The sequence below is a fragment of the Protopterus annectens genome, chromosome 1.part0 (genome assembly GCF_019279795.1).
Source record: "Protopterus annectens isolate FY-2018-M chromosome 1.part0, PAN1.0, whole genome shotgun sequence".
In the NCBI taxonomy this organism is placed as follows: Eukaryota; Metazoa; Chordata; order Ceratodontiformes; family Protopteridae; genus Protopterus; species Protopterus annectens.
The window spans coordinates 1,379,574,331-1,379,596,016 of NC_056725.1; the positions used below are offsets into that span (position 1 = coordinate 1,379,574,331).

Sequence of the window (21,686 nt, forward strand, 5' to 3'; positions counted from 1 at the left end):
TTATCAAGCAATTAGAAGAGGAGAACAGCACCCTCGTCCGTTTCACTCTTCTGTTTCATTCTGAACTCGCACTGCCATGTCTAAAGAAGTTTCACTTCACAAAAATCCTTCTTACCCCTTTTTAATCCTACTTGTTCCTTGATTTTTCACCTTACGTTCTACCTTCTGCCTGAACACCCCTTTTCATAGTTTTTCTATATTTGTTTACATTTCCAACCTTTCTTTTTCATACACCTTTATTGAATGATCACTTGTGACGTGAGCAAATTTATATTCATATAAAAGTAATCAAACTATATTAAAACAAACTTTATGCTTCACATATATTGCTATATATCATATAACCTAAGCAATATTACATAAATTATTCAATTCCTGCCTTTTTTAGCAAGAAACATATTTATTAAACCATCACTTACTACATGGGTAATCATACATTTATATACATGAAAACAAACCACACCGACACAATCCTGGTTGCAAGCATTTTACATCACAAACCATACTGACACACTCCCATTTGCAAACATTGTACATCACTTGTAATCTACCCAATCTTTCTTATTCCAACATTACATAGCTCATTTAAGTCTTGCTGCCTTTTAGACCTCATTCCTCCTTTGTTTGTATTGTTCCCACAATTCCATTTTTTTCCCTTTGTAGTTTGCTCCTACCCTTTTCTAAAGATCTCCGTTGCAGTTGTTTTATCTGTGTTACTATATTCACTACTTCCAGGATGGTTGGGTTAGACTTTGGTTTCCATTTTCTAGTAATTGCGTTTTTGGCAGCCGCCATTATTAGACACAGCAAAGCCTTACCATGTCTAGGTAATTCTGAATGTTATGTAGTCCTATCTCGCCTACATTCTTACCCCTGGGTTCGGAGCCGAATATATGCTCTGACTCGGCTGATTTTACTAGCTCAAAGTCTCTCATTGGCTGGGCTAAGAGGGTATCCTATGGTGCACTGCTCCATATCCCCAGATCTCGTTTGCTGCTTGTGTAGCTCGGATGTGGTCTCGCTTGGCTGTGGCTAAGTACCTTCTTTTTTGCTATTTCTCTTAGAGAAATTCGATATTTCATACCCAAAAGCTATTTTGATAGCTAATTCTTGTTGCTGTGTTTGTGTGTGATAGTTGTGTTTTTGGTATCCCTAACTGTTCCAGCGGGCTAGGCCCATTTTAGTTAGAGGACCTAGTCCTCCCCTCTGTTGTTAGATAAACTTTTTAGTGTGATTGTGTTTGTCTGTGTGTTCCCTAGAAGAACTGTTTCAGTTAGACATTCTTACAGTGTGTATAGTAGAGTTTTTCTGGTGTTTCTAATTTGAGTGTTGTTCCCGCCCTTTTTGTATTTTGTGTCTAGGTGGTTTCACTTAGCGCTATTTATAATATGTCTAAGGATCAGAAGGAGCATAAGCCTTCTGGCTTTAAAAAATGTTCCAAGTGTGGATACAAGATGTCCATCACGGATGGACAATCTGTGTGTGTTTACTGCCTTGGAGCCATCCATTTACAGGAGTTGTGTAGCTTTTGCCACGCGTTCAGTCCTAGGGTGCTCCAGGAGAGGAAAACTAAATTAATATTAAAGGGACTTCTAAAACCATCGTTGGAGGAAGCTATAGACTCAGCTCCCAGTCCTCTGTCAAAATCCAAAGCTTCCAAGGCTAAGAAAAGGTCTCCGGCTCCATATGCCACTTCAGAGCCTCCGGAGAAAATGACTGTATTGGATTCTACCTTCTCTGCTCCACTGTCCTCGGGGCCGCAGGAGGTATCAGTGTTAACTGAATCGGCGTCAGCTCCTATTATTCTTGAACCCATTTGGAGCCGGTCGCCCAGTGTGATGCATGGTTCTCCTGACAAGAGATCCCAATCTCCATCGCCCTCCTCCAAATCCTCCAGGCTTTCTGATTTGGATGTTGATAGGGTGGTGCAGAGGCTCCTGCAGTCGCCGGTGTTGGCTAAATTGTTCTCTGCTCTGACCCACTCTGCTCCAGAGCCAGTTCCTATGACTGTTTCGATGATTCGTCCTCCAAGCACATCCTTGTCGTCGGAGCCGGTATGCTCTGCTCCGAGTGATGTTCCTGCGCCGGCTCCGAAACCCCATCTGGGTCTATCTGTGCCGACCTCGGCTCTGACCATGTTGGTTCCGTCCACAGGGATCGGGACTGTGATCTCTTTAGTCAGCTGTGGTCTCTTTAGTTGGGCCCGAGGGGGATACTTCGGGACATCTGTCTGTTCCGAGTCTCCACTCGGTGCAACGGCTCGTGGGACCCCGGTCCCGGTCGTGGCCTCGAAGGCCCATCATTCCTCGGACTCATGGGGGTGGGGTGGGGGGGCAGCCTTCGAGGCCATGCAGAGCACACTGGCCAGATCGTCAGCTACATCACCCGGGTTGGTCATTCCGTCCCCCACCACCCCGGCGAGAGCTTCTGACACTCACCTATCTATGGACAGTAGAGCGCCAGGCCCTAAGGATCCCCCCACGAGTGGTCTCCAACTTTCTGAGGGTCTCCCAGAGTCAGTGCCTGAGGAGCCTCGTAGAAAGAAATTGTGCAAGAGGAAGCACATAGACTCCCAGGATGAGTCTCTCACCTCCAATACTGACCTCGAGGAATCAGAAGGGTCCCCCAAGTCTTCCTCTGATGATGTTTCCTTCTCCGATATCCTGGAGATATTGAAACAAAGAGGTGACTGGCCTTCCAAAGCTCCTTCCAAGGAGGAGTCAGTATTCCTTAAGGCTTTTGGAGCTCAACCCTCCAGCTCCTGGGTGTCTCCACCCTTCGACAAACTTCTTGACCTCATTTGTTGAAGAGTGTGGGAAAACCCCGATTCTGTGGAGCCGGTGCCCAGGCGTCCCAACAAATTCCTTTCCACCCCCCAGGGCAAAGAGTTTCTGTCAAAAGGAGTCCCTGTAGATGCCATGGTGGTGGCGGCAGCCACCCAGAAGGAAGTTGCAGAGTCGTCTTCATCCGTACATCCTCCTAACAAGGAGTCTAGGACCATGGATCGGTGCGGGAAGCGTACCCTATCTTCAGCAACCTTCACACTACAGTCGCTGAATTATTTGTCTCACTTCACTTGGCTCCAGAGAGATCTCCTCAAAGAGTTGGGAGATACTCTTGTGGGTAACATACTTGAGGCGGTGGCTCAGACAGTTAATGCCCAGGTCTCTACCCTCAGCTTCATTGCTAACTCATCCATGCAGCTCATTTCGTATGCAGCCGAGGGAGCGAGTAGGGCAGCAAGCTCAGGGGTTGCCCTTAGAAGGCAAGCCTGGCTGCGCCTGTGTCACTTTGCGGAGGCCTTCAAGTCTTCCTTCACTGATGCCCCATTTGACGGTTCTTCCTTGTTTGGGACCAAAGTGAAAGACACCCTCACCAGGTGCGAGCAAGAGGGAAAGACCCTGTCTGCCGTAGGGGTCCATTTTTCACTTCCTTCTAGGCCTTATCCCAAGGCCCACCGGGGGGAGGGGGATGTGGTTCAAGAAATCACAGAGGTTCTTTCCTGCCGCACAAGGTGAACCCCCCTCCAGAGGCAGGGGAGGGGGGGTTATTCAGGGAGATGTCGCCCCAGAGGCAGAGGGGCCCCCCCGCAATTCGGGAGACTGCGACTCCTTCCGTGGCTGTCCATACTCTCATTCCTGAGGGTGTGCCCGACTGCACTTATCTGGAGCCACTTGGGGGTCGAATTTCCTTATACCCAGAAGCCTGGGAGAGCATTACCCAGGACCGATGGGTATTACGGATAATTTCTGGAGGTTACCTCATTCCATTCTCTTCAGTACCCCTGCCAGTTAGAAAAATCCCAGACGTTCCACTCAGTCAAAGGGGTCAAGCAGCCTCAGAGGTCTCGCAGCTGCTAGAAAAAGGAGCCATCCAATGTGTCCCCTCAGACCAAATTGGATTAGGGACTTACTCAAGATTCTTTTTGGTGCCGAAAAGAACAGAGGACCTGAGACCCATACTAGATCTCAGTCAACTCAACAATTACGTACACAAGTCCATGTTCCATATGGTCACACTGCAATCGATTCTCCCATTGTTGGGAGAGGAGGTATGGATGTGCTCCGTCGATCTCAAGGATGCGTACTACCATGTCAAAATGGACAGAGCATCCAGGAGTCACCTACTGTTCTGGCTGGGAGCCAGTCACTTCCAGTTTCAAGCCCTGCCCTTTGGTCTCACCACAGCCCCCAGAGTGTTCACCAAATGTATGGCGGTGGTGACGGCTCACTTGAGATGTCAGGGATTCCAGGTGATGTTTATCGTGTTTCACTGTTGCAGTCATGACTGTAGGGTTCTCCCCTGCCGGCAGGCAGCCCTCGGTCAGCCAGAATTCCAAAGTCTGGGTCCGGCGTCGGCTGTTCAACCATGCTCCCTGACGTCAGAGCGCCAGGAGTACAAAGCTGACAGCCGACGCCATCTTCTCCAGTCTTTCTTGCCGTGCGGTGATAGCAGTTCGCAAGTGTCGGTCGGCTGACTCCTGACGATTTTTACTGATATACTTCGGTCCGAAGACTTTCTTCTCCACTCAAAGCTAAGTACCCCGTTGGGGAAACTTTTCTTGCTCCACTCCGATGTCAGAAAAAGTTAATAATTGTATTTCATGTGGGAAGCAAATACCTCATAAGGATTTTCATTCTTACTGTATTCCTTGCTTGGGCCCTGACCACGATGTAGCTAGTTGTCAGTTTTGTGCTAGATTCAATCAACGTACAATTAAGCGAAGGTACGATTTTGCTTTTCATTACTTCGGTAGGCAATTTAACTACAAAATGTCGTCGGATACGGTCCCGGCTACCGGAGTTCACAAACGTCGCAAGGATAAAGACAGGCCTCCGAGGTCCAAATCTGATGATAGTGCACAAGCGGAGCCAGCTTCAGGTTTGGCTGTCGTCAGTGAGCCGCTTTTGCAGCCGCTGTCGTCGGCCATTTCAGAACCGACGGCCGAAACGGACTCTCATGAGGAGCCAACTGGGCCTTTAAATATTTCTGTTGCAGGACCTTCGGACAATGCTCCTTCGGGTGGGTCCGGAGCCACTGTGCAGGTACCGGCTTCCGAAGGGGTTTTCAGGCCTACTCAGCTACTAATAAGGGCAAGGGCAAAGACAAAGGCAAAGACTCCTTCAAAATCAAAGACTTCTACACAGGTCTCTTCTGAACCGGCTCCCAAGTCACAGAAACAGTTACTCAAGATGGCGGAGGATTTACTTACTATGATTAGGGGTTCTCATCCCCCTCCAGACAAAAGGCCAAGGCAGGATGTTTCTTATGATTCCTCTGATCAGGCTTCTGTTTCCTCAGTTTCTTCTTCTGATCAGGAATATTCTTTCCCTCCTTATGAGGATTCTGATGCTGAAGAATCCATTCCTTCAGCTTCTCCCCCTGAGGATTTCTCTTTTGGAGAAACTTTGCATGAAATGAGGGAACATTTCCACTGGGAAGGACAGGAGTATTCGGAGTCCAAGAAAAGACTGAGGTAATTTCTTCTTCTTCCCCAACGTAGACCCCTGGCTATTCCTCCTGTTTTGGATATTGTGGATGATGCCTTTTCGGAGGCTAACTTAACCCCTGACTCTCTTCCTCCTGCTCCTGTTAAGCCTGATAGATATTACAGGGTACCTGATTCCCATCAGTTTTTATACAAGAACCCTTCTGCTGACCCTGAAACCATTTCTCAGGGTCCTAAGGGAGTTAAGGCCGCTTCTGCCAAAAATCCTATTCCTACTGAAAAGGATTCTCGATCCTTAGAAAGATGGGGCAAAAAGGTATACACTTCTGCTACTTGTCCATTAGGGCTTTAAACTGTCAGTTTCATATGTTTAAATACCAGCAGTTTTCTATTGTCTGTCTTAAAACAAAAGCTTACTTCCATTTCTGCCTGTGCAGATGATAAGGAATTACATGACTTATTGCATGCCACTGAACAGGTTGGGAAGCATGGTTTACACTGTGGATTTGATGCCTTGGAGGCTTCTTGTAGGGCTGCGGCCTCTGGCACCGTCATTAGAAGGCATGCTTGGCTAAAGGAACAAAATTTACCCGAACAGGTAAAGGCTAAATTATTGGATGCTCCTGTTCAGCATAATGTTTTGTTTGGATCAAAAGCTGAAGAGGTGATTAAAAAGATGGAGGATAAGGCGAAATCCATGCAAACAGTTAAAGATTTCTTACAAGTACAGCCTCCTAGTTTTAGCAGGAATAGGCCTTCAAAAAAATTGGTTCTTTCCCACTTCAGATAGGCCTCAGAGGGGTAGATATAGATGTTCCAGAGGGAGGCCTCAAACACAAGCTGCTTATAGACCAAGACAGTGGACTGCTTCCACCCCTAGGGGAGGAGAGGACAGGTCACAATCTCAAAGGAAACAAACTCAATGACTCCCTCTGTGGGGCTACAGGAACTTCTTGCCTGGAAGCCCCCCTCTGAGGAAAACTCTCTCTTTTTTATCAAAATTGGACTCAAATAAACCAAGACAAATGGGTTTTGGATGTGGTTTTAAGAGGTTACAAATTCCATTTTCATACCTTGCCAAGGCCATCAATGGACGGAGGCCTTAAACCAGGTGGAAGCTCTTTTGGCTATGAATGCCATAGAACTAGTTCCACTTTCAGAGATGGGAAAAGGTTTTTATTCAAGGCTCTTTCTAGTCCCAAGGAAGCAAAACTCATGGACACCCATTCTGGATCTGTCGGTCTTGAACACCTTTCTAGAGATTCCAAAATTCAAGATGCTTACTCTACAGCAACTACTTCCAATGCTGTCCAAAAATGCATGGATGGTAACTTTGGATTTAAAGGAGGCATATTTACACATCCCCATCAGGCAGAATCGCAGAAAATACCTCGGGTTCAAAGCCGGATCGAGGCACTTTCAATTCTCTGCACTGCCCTTTGGATTGTCTACTGCACCCAGGGTCTTCACCAAATGCCTGGCTCCAGTAGTAGCTTACTGCAGACTCAAGGGAATTCAAATTTACCCTTATCTGGACGATTGTCTAATTCAGGCAGACAGCAAGGATGTCTTACTCCAGCATCTAGAGTTTGTACAGAACCTCCTCAAGTTCCTGGGATTCTCTGTAAACATAAAAAAGTCAAATTTGACACCATCACAACAGATAACTTTATTGGGTGCACTTCTAAACACCACAACCCAGATGGCATTTCTGACATCCGAAAAACAGCTACAGCTGGCTTCAACTTTCAGAACCTTGGCAACTTTAACTCATCTATCTGCAAGGAAATTCCTGCAGGCTTTGGGTTACATGGCCTCCTGCATCCTTCTCGTACCATATGCAAGACTACACATGAGGAAAATACAGTGGTACCTAAAAAGTGTATGGTCTCAGCATTGCCACAGTTTAGACATACTGATCTCCGTCCTTCCTTGCCTTCAAAAGGAATTTCTTTGGTGGTCCAGGGCTTGTGCTCTAAACAAAGGGAAGCCCTTCTGTCTGCCTCCTGCCTTTCAGATTCTAACCACGGATGCCTCGGATTATGCTTGGGGAGCCCATTTTCAGGGCACTTGTTTGCAGGGCCTTTGGACAAAGGATCAGAAGCACCTGCATATCAATTTAAAGGAAATGTTAGCTGTTCAGAAAGCTCTATTGGCCTTCAGGAATCTTTTACAACCAGGACAACTGTTGATAAGGACAGACAACATCACAGTTATGTGGTACATAAACAAGCAAGGGGGATCTCATTCCTACCCCCTTTGCAGACTAGCCATGGATCTATGGGACACAGCTCTATCTTGCAATCTGGATCTTCAAGCTCAGTTTCTACCAGGGAAACAAAACTTCCTGGCAGACAGTCTGAGCAGAAATCTTTCGGATCCACACGAGTGGATGCTGGACACCAAAATATTCAGGATGATAACAGCAGTCTGGGGATGTCCTCACACAGAACTCTTTGCATCCCATCTCAATCCTCAACTACAGACTTTTTGCACCAGGACTTTCCACAGAGAAGCTTGGAAAGTAGACACCCTGTCATTCAGTTGGAAGAACCTCTCGGAATATGCCTTTCTGCCTCTTCCTCTTCTTCCACGGGTTTTATTGAAGATAAAACAGGACAAGCCCAAGATGATAATCTTGCTGGCTCCAAATTGGCCTCTGCAGTTTTGGTATCCAACTCTAAAAAACCTATGCCTGGAGCCCCCTTGGGTTTTACCTCAGTCTCCGGACCTTCTGTCCCAACATCAGGGTCAGGTTCTACACTCTCATGTCAGAACTCTCAGCCTGGCTGCCTGGTTAATCCAGGGCCTTTGATTTCTTCTTTGCTGCCCAAGCAGGTTATGGATGTCATTTTAGAAGCCAGACGTCCTAGCACTAGAAAATCTTATGCAGGAAAATGGAAAAGATTTTGTTCCTGGATGCAGGCTCAGGATTCTGATCCTCTTCTTCCTAACATTACTTTAATTTTACTTTACTTGACAGATTTCTTACATAAGGGTCTCTCTTTCTCTTCCATTAAGATACATGCCTCTGCTATTTCTGCTCATTATAATACAGAAACTCCCATCTTTTCTCACCAGCTTATGCGACAGTTTCTCAGAGGAGCTAAGAACTTAAGACCTCCTAGATCTCCTCCTATTCCTGCTTGGGATCTCAACTATGTTTTGGAAAAACTAACCTTGCCTCCTTTTGAGCCTGCTGCCTCTTCTGACATCAAGTTTTTATCTTGGAAGACAGCCATCCTGTTAGCCCTAACCTCTGCCAGGAAAGTTTCAGAGTTTCAAGCTCTTATGGCTGTGGAACCTTATATTATTTTTCATCAAGACAGGGTATCTTTGAGGACTAATCCTACCTTCATGCCTAAGGTGGTTTCCAAAGTGGCTTTAAATCAAACTATTCACTTGCCAACCTTTTTCCCCACTCCTCAAAATAAAGGGGAAAGGATCTTACATTCCTTGGATGTACACAGACAGCTACGTTTTTACCTGAACAGAACCAAGGACATCAGAAAATCAGAACAATTGTTTGTTTCTTATGCTTTAAGTTCCCAAGGTAAAGCCATTTCCAAACAGACCATTTCTAAATGGATTTTTCATGGAATCAGGTTTTGTTATTCTCACCATGGAAAGCAAATCCCAGGGAGTATACGGACTCATTCCACCAGAGCTGCTGCCACTTCTGTGGCCTTCCTCAGGGGAGTTCCTACCAAAGACATTTTGGAAGCTGCAACTTGGAGTTCAGTGCATACATTTTCTAAGCACTACAATCTACCTCTCTACTCTAAGTCTAGGGCAGGCTTTGCCTCTGCAGTCTTGCAGGGGCTTTTAGCCGCCCCTTCCTCTTTATGACCACCTCCCGTTCTTTCAGCTTTGGGATTCTACCCTACAGTCATGACTGCAGCAGTGAAACACGATGAACATAGTACAGTTGTGTACACCTACCATAAATGTAGATGTTCGAGTGTCTTCACTGTTGCAGTCTGGGTTTCCTTCTCTCCTGTCCCCTCTTATTTTTACTTTTGTGTATTTCCTTTTTTCACCATTCTTCTGAGGTGTATTTGCAAAGGTTATGGGACCTTTTTCATTTTGGGACTCCTGACATCTGGGGCAAGAAAAACTGGAGAAGATCGCGTTGGCTGTCAGCTTTGTACTCCTGGCGCTTTGACGTCAGGGAGCATGGTTGAACAGCCAACACCGGACCCAGACTTTGGAATTCTGGCCGACCGAGGGCTGCCTGCCGGCAGGGGAGAACCCTACAGTCATGACTGCAACAGTGAAGACACTCGAACATCTACATTTATGGTAGGTGTACACAACTGTACTTTTCCGTACCTGGACGACTGGCTCCTTACTGCCCCCACCAAGCATCAACTAGTTCAGACCAGGGATGCTACCATCAGTCTGTCACCAGTTGGGCATAACAATAAACTGGGAAAAATCTGCCTTATTGCCCTCACAGCGTGTCACCTTTATAGGAGCAGAGTTGGACACCATTCGAATGCCAGCATTCTTACCACAAGAAAGGATCACAATATTACAACAACAAATACACATGCTGATGCCCCTGAGACAAGTGAAGGCAAGACTGGTTCTCCAACTCCTAGGGACCATGGCAGCAACTATCATGTTGGTCCCTCTAGTGAGACTACACATGAGACTTCTTCAATGGCTCCTCTTTGTCCATTGGTCTCTCCAAAGACTCCCAGTATCTCATCCCATCTTACTCACGGACAGGTGCAAGCAGGACCTCCGTTGGTGGCTATGCACCAACAATTTGAACGAGGGAAATCCCTTCGTTCCACCCGTCCCTGTTGCCACGGTGACCACGGACGCCCCCCAGATGGGGTGTGGGGGGCATTATCTCGGCAAGACAGTCCAAGGCACGTGGCAGGAACACGAGATACATTTGCATATAAACATCCTGGAGATGAGAGCAGTGCTTCTTGCGTTGCAGGCACTTCAGAAATTTCTTCCTCTAGGGACTATTGCGATACACTCAGACAACATGTCAGTAGTGTGGTATCTCAACAAGCAAGGGGGAACCCGATCTTACCCTCTGTGCAGAGAGGCTGTGCAAGTGTGGCATTGGGCAATTGCTTCCCAACGGTTTCTGGTGGCAACGCACATTCCGGGGAAGTCCAACGTAATAGCGGACAGGCTAAGCAGAGCGATCCTTATGAGTGGTCCCTGAATTGCCTGGTTGCAGAGCGAATCTTTAGCAGGTGAGGTCAGCCTTACTGCGACCTTTTTGCCAACCCTCTCAATGCAAAATGCAGCAACTACTTCACGCTGATGCCCCCACAGGGGGAATCACCCAGGGACACTCTGGTTCACGATTGGCCCTCCGGTCTGCTTTATGTTTTCCCTCCATTTCCCCTACTGTCAAGGGTGATTCATAAAGCGCAATCCTTGGGAAGCAGAATGATTCTGATTGCCCCACACTGGCCTCATCAAGTCTGGTTCCCTTTTCTTCAACCATACATTGTGGACACTCTTTGGATTCTGGACCCTCAACCAGATTTACTGACACACATGTCGGGACAGTTCCACCCCTGTCTGATCACCCGCCGGTTGACAGCCTGGCTACTCCACTTCCATCGCTAGTCAGACGTCATAACTTTTCACTGGAAGTGGTCCGTATATTATCGTCCTCTCATAAGCCATCCACTAGAAAGATTTATTCTAGCAAATGGAAAAGGTTCTCTATCTAGGCACATACTAGAGGCACTGATCCTTACACCGCTCCAATAGATTAATTTCTGGAGTTCTTGTCTATGCTGTTCTATCAGGGGTCCGCATCAGCCGCCATCAAAGTTCAGCTCGCAGTGATATCTAATTTCCACGTAGCGAATGAACCTAGTCTCCTGGCACACAGACTATGCAAAGCATTCCTTAAAGGCACTGTGTTGCTTCGTCCCCCAGTGTCCAAACCTATCATGCCCTGGGACCTCAATTTTGTTCTACAAGCCCTTACTCCACCACCATTTGAGCATGCAGCTACCTGTGAATTAAAATTCTTGACATGGAAAACAGCATTCTTAACAGCAGTCAAGTTCAGCGAGGCGGGTTTCATAAATTCAAGCCCTCTCCATCAAACCCCCATATTTAATCTTCCATAAAGATAGGGTCTCTCTCAGACCAAACCCCTCGTTCCTTCCTAAAGTGGCTTCCGTATCTAACATGAATCAGTCCATTGAGTTGCCTGTTTTCTTCCCCCACTTTTCTAACAAGGCAGAGTTTAGATTTCACCAATTGGATGTACATAGGCAGTTATGCTTCTGTCTACACCGGACAAAAGATATCCGGAAATTTGACCAACTCTTTGTCTCCTTTTCGGAAAACCGAATGGGTTCTCTGGTATCCAAGGTCACGCTGTCTAGATGGATAGCCAGTTGTATCTCTTTCATCTATCAGGCAGGAGGTAAAAATTTGTCATTTCCAGTCAAGGCACATTCTACTCGGGCTGTTTCTACATCCACAGCCTATCAAGTTAGATTGTCAATGGATGATATATGTGCTGCAGCTACTTGGGCTTCTCCTCACACATTTGTTTCTCATTACAAATTGGACGTGGTCTCCAGGGGCAGGTCTTCCTTTGGCTCCACAGTTCTCAGGAGTATTTTCCTATGAGCCACACAGGATGCAGGTGCTAGGGACGCTGTCCCACGGGTAAGAATGTAGGCGAGATAGGACTCCATAACATCAAGAAGTTATGTACTCACCATAACGTTCAATGTGTGTAGTCCATCTTGCCTCACATTCTTACTAACCCTCCCACCTTCCCCCTGCCTGGAGGATTTGGAGTTTAGGTTGTCACCTACAGAGTCCCTTTCATTAGTTTATTGTTTATATGGACGTGATGTGTGTTTGGAGTACAAATGTTTTTCACAGCAAACTAGATCTGGGGATATGGAGAAGTGCACCATGGGATACCCTCTTAGCCCAGCCAATGAGAGACTTTGAGCTAGTAAAATCGTCAGAGTCGGAGCCGATATTCGGCTCCGAACCCATGGGTAAGAATGTGAGGCGAGATGGTCTACATACATCGAACGTTATGGTGAGTACATAACTTCTTGTTCTTTATCATAGCTCAGAAAAGTCATCTCCCTCTTCAGACCAATCTGCCCACCCAGCATCTCCCGGCAGTACATCCCACAGGGAATCCTTAAAGTCTGCCAACTCACCGTACTCCCAGAAAATGTGTTCCCAAATACCTCTTTCTTCCCCGTCACACCTGCAACACTTACTGTCTGCCTGAGGAAAATTTTTCTGGAGTTTACTTTGGGTATAAAAATATCTATGTAAACATTTCCAAGGAGAAATCCTAACTCTTCTAGATTTTGTTGCCTATTTGGGAGACATACACATGTCCTCCCATTGTTTCTGTGTGAATTGCTTATCCAGTCTCTCTTCCCAATCCTTTCACCTCCTCTGATCGATTCTTATAGTCATTAAGCAATATGTTATATGCTGTACTAATTACTCCTTTTTTAATGTCAGCTTCTGTTCTAGATTCTGTTAAAAACTCTACTAGTGCTGGCTGTTTACTTGCAGTGATGTATTTTTTATGGCAGGTAGGATGCATTACGTAGAAGTGCTTATTTTTAGGGTTAAGCATGAAACCTGAGAATGGTTATAAGAAACTGAATTTCAGAATACTTAAGTGGATGTTGTGGGAATTGATACTCATACCACTTGAATGTTGTTCGTGTACAGCTTTCTTTTCTTATCTGAGGACTTACTACTGACCTTTTGAATCACATATTATCTCAGGCTGTAAACAATGTAATAGAAAAGTTGAAGCAAACAAATGATGCAGTTTTTTGTTTGAAGTGTAAGATTTTGCTGACAGTGGGTGTGAGGCATGCAGTCACTTGATGGTTGCAGTGCCTGTGAATGTATTGATTAGAAGATGTGGCTACCTTTTCTTAAACATCTTTTTATTATCATTTTTTATTTATTTTTATAAAGGACTGTGATGGAGGATGCATAGTAACAGTTACAGTAAATTTAAAAACAGCAAACTTTAATTTGGTTTTCATTCAGAAATTATCTAGAAATATTATGTCAGGTAGTCTGATCATTCATCTGGTAACATTTATTTTGCAGTGTGACTGTTAAGTATTATGGGAAGGCTTCACATGCAGCAGCTCACCCCTGGGAAGGTGTCAACGCACTGGATGCCGCTGTGCTTGCGTACAACAATCTTTCCGTCCTGAGGCAGCAGCTGAAACCAGACTACAGGCTACATGGTAGGACATTCACTCAAGTTAGTCATTGTGCATGACTTTTAGATGTAGCTTTTGTGAGGGCAAAAAAACAACAAAAAAAAAAGATTCACATGCTCTTATCAATAGTGCATCTCTTTCAGTATGTGTGGTATGTTTTCATGTACCACAACTTGATCCAGTACAATGTATTGAAAGCACTAACTGTTGAATCTATCTGTATGCCAGATTGGTGTGAAGTGCAGACATTTGCATTAATTCACACAATGATACTAACTTACAAGAATGTTTTCTGCACATATGCGTGTAGCCCGTGCACTGCTATGCCAGGTAATGAATTTTATAACTGCCATAGTAAACTGGCTCTACAATGCTCAGAGGTATTGGAAGAAATATCACTTGACCTAGTTCAAGTTCAAAGTACTGGTGAGGGCAAGAATCCATATATGCAACCGGAAAGTCCCCATAATTAATTATGAACAACTTATCACCATAAAAATGATCCAAAATGGTCTTAAAATATCTATTATACCACAGTCTTTAAAACTTAAGTTGGGAACTTTTTTTTTTCCCAAATAAAGTTTTTATTATTTTTTTAAAACATGGGTTAAGAGTATTAAAGGTAATTAAAGCATGAATGTACACTGAATATTCGATGATCTAACACAGTTATGTAAAGCAAAGTAACATTTCTGTTTCCACATTTGGAAATTAGATAACAAAGGTAGCACATTACATTATGCCTGATCATATGATATATATAGTACAGACACAGCTTATGTCCTATTTAGGCTAACACTAACTATAACACACTATATAGACACAATTTCAAATCTAACTATATATACACACTGGTGTCACCTAAATTGACATTACAACTCCACTCAAGGAACCTCACCTGCTGAGACTGTTATCTATTTTGATGTTATTAGTTATATGTACAGTCCTAGATATTAATGATTTATCTTTTCTTATTACACTAAACGTATCAATGGTTTTACTCTAAGATGTCTAGTAGTGTATTCCAATATTTCTGGTAGTAAGAGAGTTTCTTTTGACTTTTTATAATCAATTTGTTTGCTAATATGTATCTCGTAATCATACGTTTATGTAATTTGTGAACTTGTGAGATGTAATACATCAGGGACAAAGGTAAATCTATTACCATAAAATTGATTACGCTCTAAAAAGTGCTTTACCTAAGAAAACTGATTTTAGACACACACAGATTAATCTTTTGGATGTTCTTTTTGTGCCAACTAGACTTCTTTGTTTGATAGCTGACCAAATTGGGTTTACACCCTTCTTAAATATATGCTGCAACAAGGGGACTACGTCATGAGAATACATATCCATTAACTAACCTTAACATCATTTCTTCCCACTAGGTTACTATATTTAGCTGCTGAAATTTATAATTTAACTAAGGAAGACTTCATGAATGTTCAGGGTTATAGCGTAGTGTATTAAGTTGAAGGCATCATCTTTTTAATCATGTTTATAGGCAGCTTTCCAGTTTCATACATGTGTAAATTTACTTTAAGGGCAGTTGAGATGTTAATTCTGCTAAGTTAATGACTAAAGCTAACTTTCTAAGTATCTTGTAGTAGTGTTTAAAGACAGATGTTTATACCTTCCTAATGTTTGGCAAATGCTTGAAATCTGCTACCCTCTTTGTAAATACACCAGGAGATGTGGATTTGATTTTCCTTTTTACATTTCTTGCAGTGTTGTTACACTGACCATTGAGCCTTCTCTTGGATGCTTAGTTGGCCCATTTATTTCCCCTGAGTTGACAGCCTTGTGGACCTGTTTTTTTTCTTTGACTCTAACTCCCTGCACATGCCCACTATGTATTTTTCCAGAAGGACATGCAGTGGGCATAACAAGGGGACTGTTACTCTATTCCATTGGTGACTGAACTCCGCAAACAATCTTGCTTCCTAGAATGAGCACATTTTACACATTTCTTTGGTCTCCCCTTGGGAAATCTGCATACTTTGTCAGTGACATGCATCCCACTCCCTCTTGAGAGATGCCAGTGGGCTTTGCCCCTTCACTTCTTTCCTTCCCAGGCAGGTCCAGCTGGTCTCTGAGATGTTAACTAAACTCACTTTACCTGGGTCATAGTGAAGGCTTTATCCCTCTCTGTCAACAGAACTGGTTTCCTTTTTTGATGTTCATCGAAACATAGTAGGTTGTTGTTAAATGAGTAGGTTGTTTCGTCAAGCATACGGACTACTGGCTTTATGAAGTTTTGTTACTATTAGCCTTGTGAGTTTTTCAGCACCCACTTATATGTCAGGTTTGTTTATGAAAGTGGTTAATGAGCTACATGTGTTAACCTTTGTGGGAAGTCTTTTCCACAGTCTAGGTAGTCATTTTGTAATTTATCTGTTTCATGTTTTAGGATTATCACTGCTGACAGACAACAAGAGATTACTTGACCTAATGCTAACTATAAATTTTGCATGCTTCAAACAGACATTTAATTTGTAATAAAATTCAGTTTCCTTTTTCTCAGATTTAACTGTTTTCGTTTATATAATGCAATGATATTACAGTTCCACCTTAAACATTTAAAAATTCTGTGTGTTTGTATTTTTTTGGAATTTGGTTTTGAGCACAGGAATTTATGATATTATAAAAGTGTCCTGTTGCCACTTTAGTAGTTCTGTGTGTTTTTATTTGGATTTCATTAATAGTGATGTAATCTTCATTGGATAAGTCCAACAATGCTATTTTTTCCAGCTTTTTATCATATTATTAATTTAAGACTGGTGGTCTCATGACTGAATTATCAGAAGTGTATAATCTATGGAGAGGAGCACAAGATACCAGAGTGTGTTAACAGAAAACCAAGAATGTTAATTGGGTTTTGTTGAGGCATTGATATTTTGCACCAGGTTGCTCCTATGTATAAAGTAAATAAGTAACGGTGTATCTTATTAGGTCAGCCCATCTTAGGATAGCTACAGTCACCCAGTTATATTGTAATATTTTTAACTTGCAAGTCCTGCATAGTTGTTGCCATGGAATAAGGGTGAGATAGGAAACTACAGTTTAAAAATGTGTCACTGATTCGTCTATACATCAAGCACTGTAACACATTGGCTGCATGCAGAACTACTGTATACAGTTTGATGGGTAATTGTAAACTCAGTACTTGTGTATGTATCGTATACTCCTCAGGAGCATAGTCGCATTGTTTAGAACCTGTTGTCTGAACGATGTAGCCCTTCAAGTGCTCCTTAGGTCATTAGGCACCGAATCTTTTTTATACCACCAGCTTCTTAACAGTTGATTAAAAGCTAAAATGTTATGTTTGTATCTTGATATCAGGTTACTGAAAGTACTATTTTATCTTCAACCTAGAAGACATTTGAAAGTGTCACTCTATCTTGCTAGATAGCAGAGACGGAGTACATCCTGTTGTTGTTCACTAACACAGGAATGAGTCTCATTTAGATCTACCCTGTAGTATTTCAACCCAACAGGTAGCAGTGACCCATTTTTTTTTTTTTAAAAAGATCAGTTGATGTTCTTCGTGTTTCACTGTTGCAGTCATCACCTGTGGGTTATCCCTGCTTTGGTAGCCCTCGGCAGGCCCAAATACCAGAGTCAGTGTTTTTGTGCACCGGCTGCCGTCACCTGTAGTCGGACATCAGGTCTGAGTACTGTAAAGCAAGGCAGCCAACGTCATTACATCACTAATTTGTTGCCGTGGAGCCCGTAGCAGAAGCAGTTTGCACGAGTGCTGGTCGGTCGCTACCAGAAGTTGAATTTCAGCAGTAAATGTCTAAAGTTAAGTACCGAGTTGGGGACCTTTTTTTCTTGCTCTAACAGTTGTCTGAAAAAGTTAACAATTGTCTCGCCTGTGGAAAGCAGATCCCACACCGAGACTTTCATTCTTACTGCATTACTTGTTTAGGCCCAGACCATGACATCCCTCTTTGATGGTTCTGTGCCCTCTTTAATGTGAGAACCATTCGCAGTAGAACTCTTTTTGTAGACCATTATTTTCATGTTCTGTCTTCGAATTCTTATATGGCGTCAGTCAGCCAACAATCTGTCGACATTCTGAAAAAACTTAGAGACAAGCCACACACGGCTAAGCCTTCCAACGATGCTACCGCTAAGCAAGTAGTCAGTTCTCCAAAATTCAGTGAGGCGCTTTCACAGCCCCTGATGCCTGACTCACTTACTACACAGGCCTCTGCCGTGACCCTTTCAGAGTCCAGTATGCCACAGAAATCCACTTCATCTTCCGAGCCTTTGACTGTCTCTGCCTCGGTTGGGTCTGGAGCTGCGACTCAGGCACCAGCTTCCAAGGAGGCCTTTCTCACTACCAATTCTAGACAAAAAAACTGACGTCTTCTCATCCAACTACCGCTTCTCAGAGACTGACAGATTCTCTCAGGCCTCAAAGCCAGGTCACTCCTAGGAAATCTGTTTCTAGCCATCATCTTGCTACTGCTTCCCCACCCCAAGCTCAAATGCTTAAAATGGTGGAGGAGCTCATCTCCCATATTCGAGGTACTCGGGCCCCCACTCCAAAAAGGAAAAGGCATCCATCTCCAGAAATTTTGACAGGCCAGGAGTCTGAGGAATCTGACTATTCTGCTTTGGAAGAGGAACAGCATCCCTTAACTGTTTGAGGATTCAGATGCAGAGGAATCCATCCCCTCTGTCTCCTCTCCAGAGGACCTCTCCTTTGGGGAAACATTTAACTCCCTCAGGGAACATTTTCAATGGGAATCTCAAGACTTCCCACAGTCAAAGAAATGACTTAGAGAGTTTCTGGACCTGCCCCAGCACGGACCCCTGGTCATCCCACCTATTCTGGAAGTGGTGGATGATGTTTTCCATGAATCCAGCTTAGCCCATGATGCCCTGCCTCCTGCTCCTACTAAACCTGACAGGTACTACAGAGTACCGGATTCTCACAAATACCTGTACAGGAACGCTGCTGCAGACCCTGAGGTTATTACACAGGGATCCAAAGGAGCTAAGACTAGTTCTGCCAGGAATCCTCTTCCTTCTGACAAAGATTCCAGAGCTCTGGACAGATTGGGTAAGAAAGTATACACCTCTGCAACGTTAGCTGTCAGAGAACTCAGTTGTCAGTTCCATATGTTAAAATATCAACAACACACTTTAGAACAATTAAAACAGAAGATTGCTACCTCTCCTGACGGTGCCAACTCAAAAGAGCTGGCAGAATTACTACACTCTGCTTGTCAAGGGACCAAGCACTCATTACAATCTGGATATGACACCGTAGAAGCCTCTAGCGGTGCAGCAGTGGCAAGATATTTTATTAGAAGACATGCATGGCTGAAGGAACAACCTCTCCCTGATCATGTCAAGTGTAAACTGATTGACGCACCCCTAGATAAGGGACACCTGTTTGGGGAAAAAGCAGAAGAGGTGCTTAAAAAGATGGAAGACAAAGCAAAATCTATGCAAACAGTAAAAGATTTCTTTCAAATTCAACCGCCCAGATTCAACAGGAACTTCCCCTCTAAGCACTGGGCCTTCCCTGCACCCAGCAGAATGGGCCAAGGTAAGCCTTGCAGGGAAAGGCCATCAGGGCCCCTATCCCAGACCCAGCAAAGAAGCAAACAATGGACCACTTCCACCTCTAAGGCAGGGAGATCTAAGCCAGGCTTCTATGGCAAGCACTCACAATGACTCCACCCCCCCCTCCTTTCACTCATCAAAAACTAGGAGGAAGGCTCACCCTCTTCAAGGACAATTGGGTCTCTATAACCAAGGACCAATGGATGTTAAAAATAATTACTCAGGGATACAGATTCTCCTTCAGCGAACTCCCTATTCCAAGAGGGTACACAGACCTCCCCCCAACCAGTGGGCAGAGGCATTAAAACATGTCCAAACATTAATAACCCAGGGGGCAGTAGAACCTATTTGTCCAGATCAAACAAGAAAAGGTTTTTACTCCAGACTATTCCTTGTTCCCCGAAAAGAGGGCACTTGGCACCCCATCCTGGATCTATCCAAACTGAACACCTCCTAGGTGGTTCCCCGATTCAGAATGCTAACCTTGCAGCAGCTCCTGCCTATGCTCACACAAAATGCCTGGCTTGTGACACTAGACCTAAAAGATGCCTGCCTTCACATCCCCATAAGGGAATCATGCAGAAAATTCTTGCACTTCAGAGCAGGCAGTCCACGCTTTCAATTCTCTGCACTGCCCTTTGGCTTATCTGCTGCTCCCAGAGTATTCACCAAATGCTTGGCCCTGGCTATAGCATTCTGCAGACAGAGAAATATATAGATTAACTCTTCCCTGGACGACTGCCTCATTCAAGCAGACAGCAAAGAAAAGTTGCTCCAGGACCTTCTCTTTGTCAAGTCACTTCTAACTTCCCTAGGGTTCACCATCAATGAGAAAAAAAATCAAAGCAAAAGTCCACCAGGAAAATTGTTTTCCTGGGAGCTGTGCTAGACACAGCAACCTAAATGGCCTTCCTATCCCCAGAAAAACAGAGCTTCCTGCCTCTCTACCTCACCCAGCTGGCTTCCAGAAGTCACCTCACTGCAAGGAAGTTCCTGCAAGCCCTGGGATGCATGGCATCTTGCATCCTTCTCATCCCTCTCGCCAGGCTTCACATGAGAAATCTTCAGTGGTACTTAAAGAACCTTTGGTGTTAGCACTCTCATTCCCTAGAGACCACTCTCCCACTGATCCCTTGCATAAGGGCCAAATTTCGCTGGTGGGCAGAGGCCTGTGCCATGAACAAGGGTCTTCCCTTCATCCTCCATCCTTCTGGCCAGACCATCACCACCGACGCCTCAGACATAGCTTGGTTGCGCTCACCTAGCAGGCAGGTGTACCCAAGGCCTTTGGAATGCCCAGCAACACATCAACCAGAAAGAAATGATGGCAGTGCAAAACGCTCTGACTTCCTTCCAACCCCATCTCAGGCCAGGGGACCTCCTTATAAAAACAGACAGCACCACTATAATGTGGTACATCAGCAAGCAGGGGGGCACCCAGTCTTACCCTCCTGTGCATGTTAGCCATGAGTCTCTGGCTTACAGCCACCTCCACGGGGCTGCACCCAATTGCCCAATAATTACCAGGGATCAACAACATACTGGCAGACCACCTAACCAGAAATGTTCTGGACCCCCACGAATGGCAGCTCCACAGAGAAATCTTTCTGCAAATCACCCAGGAGTGGGGGACCCCAGAAGTGGACCTCTTTGCCTCGCACCTCAGTCACCAGCTGCACAAGGTTTGTACTAGCGAGTTTCACCTCCTAGCATGGAAGGTGGATGCCTTGACGTTCACCTGGAGCTCCCTCTTTGTTTACGCATACCCTCCTTTGCTCCTTATTCCCAAGGTTCTGATGAAATTAAGAGAGGAGAGACCAAAGGCCATCCTCATTGCTTCAGATTGGTCCAGAGAGCATTGGTACCCCTTACTATGCAGTCTGACCTTACAGCCCCCAAAGCTGCTTCCCCTGAGGTCAGACCTCTTGACCCAGGAGAGGGGGAATGTACTGCACCCAGACCTACAGACACTCAAACTTTCAGCATGGCTTATAACTAAAAACCAACAAGGAGTCCCTGTTAAGCAAACAGGTCCCGGACATCATCACAGAGGACAGAAGGCCCAGTACAAGAAAATCATGTGCAAGAAAATGGAAAAGATTCTGCTCCTGGAAACAATCAGAAGGTAGCAGTACCTCCCAACCTTCCATCCCTCTCATCCTGGATTACCTAGCAGAGTTGCTCAACAGTGGCCTCTCCTTCTCCTCTTTTAAAATCCATGCTTCGGCCATTTCTGCCCATTATGATTCAGACCCACCCCTCTTCTCTGATTCTTTGATTAAGCAATTCCTCAGAAGGGCTTCTAATATCATACCTTCCAGAAGGCCTTCAACACCACCCTGGGACCTGAATTATGTGTTAGAGAAACTAACGTTACCTCCTTTCGAACCTGCCACTTCAACAGAATTGAACTACCTCTCTTGGAA

General features: G+C 44.6%; 1 protein-coding gene across 1 annotated transcript in view; it reads left to right on the forward strand.

Moving 5' to 3' along the window:
* Positions 1-21,686, forward strand: part of LOC122798230 (peptidase M20 domain-containing protein 2-like) — a 452,943-nt gene that overhangs the window by 136,379 nt on the left and 294,878 nt on the right. The window contains exon 4 of the mRNA XM_044067013.1: positions 13,559-13,701. Coding sequence (XP_043922948.1) covers positions 13,559-13,701 — 143 coding nt within the window. The remainder of the gene's footprint in view (positions 1-13,558; positions 13,702-21,686) is intronic.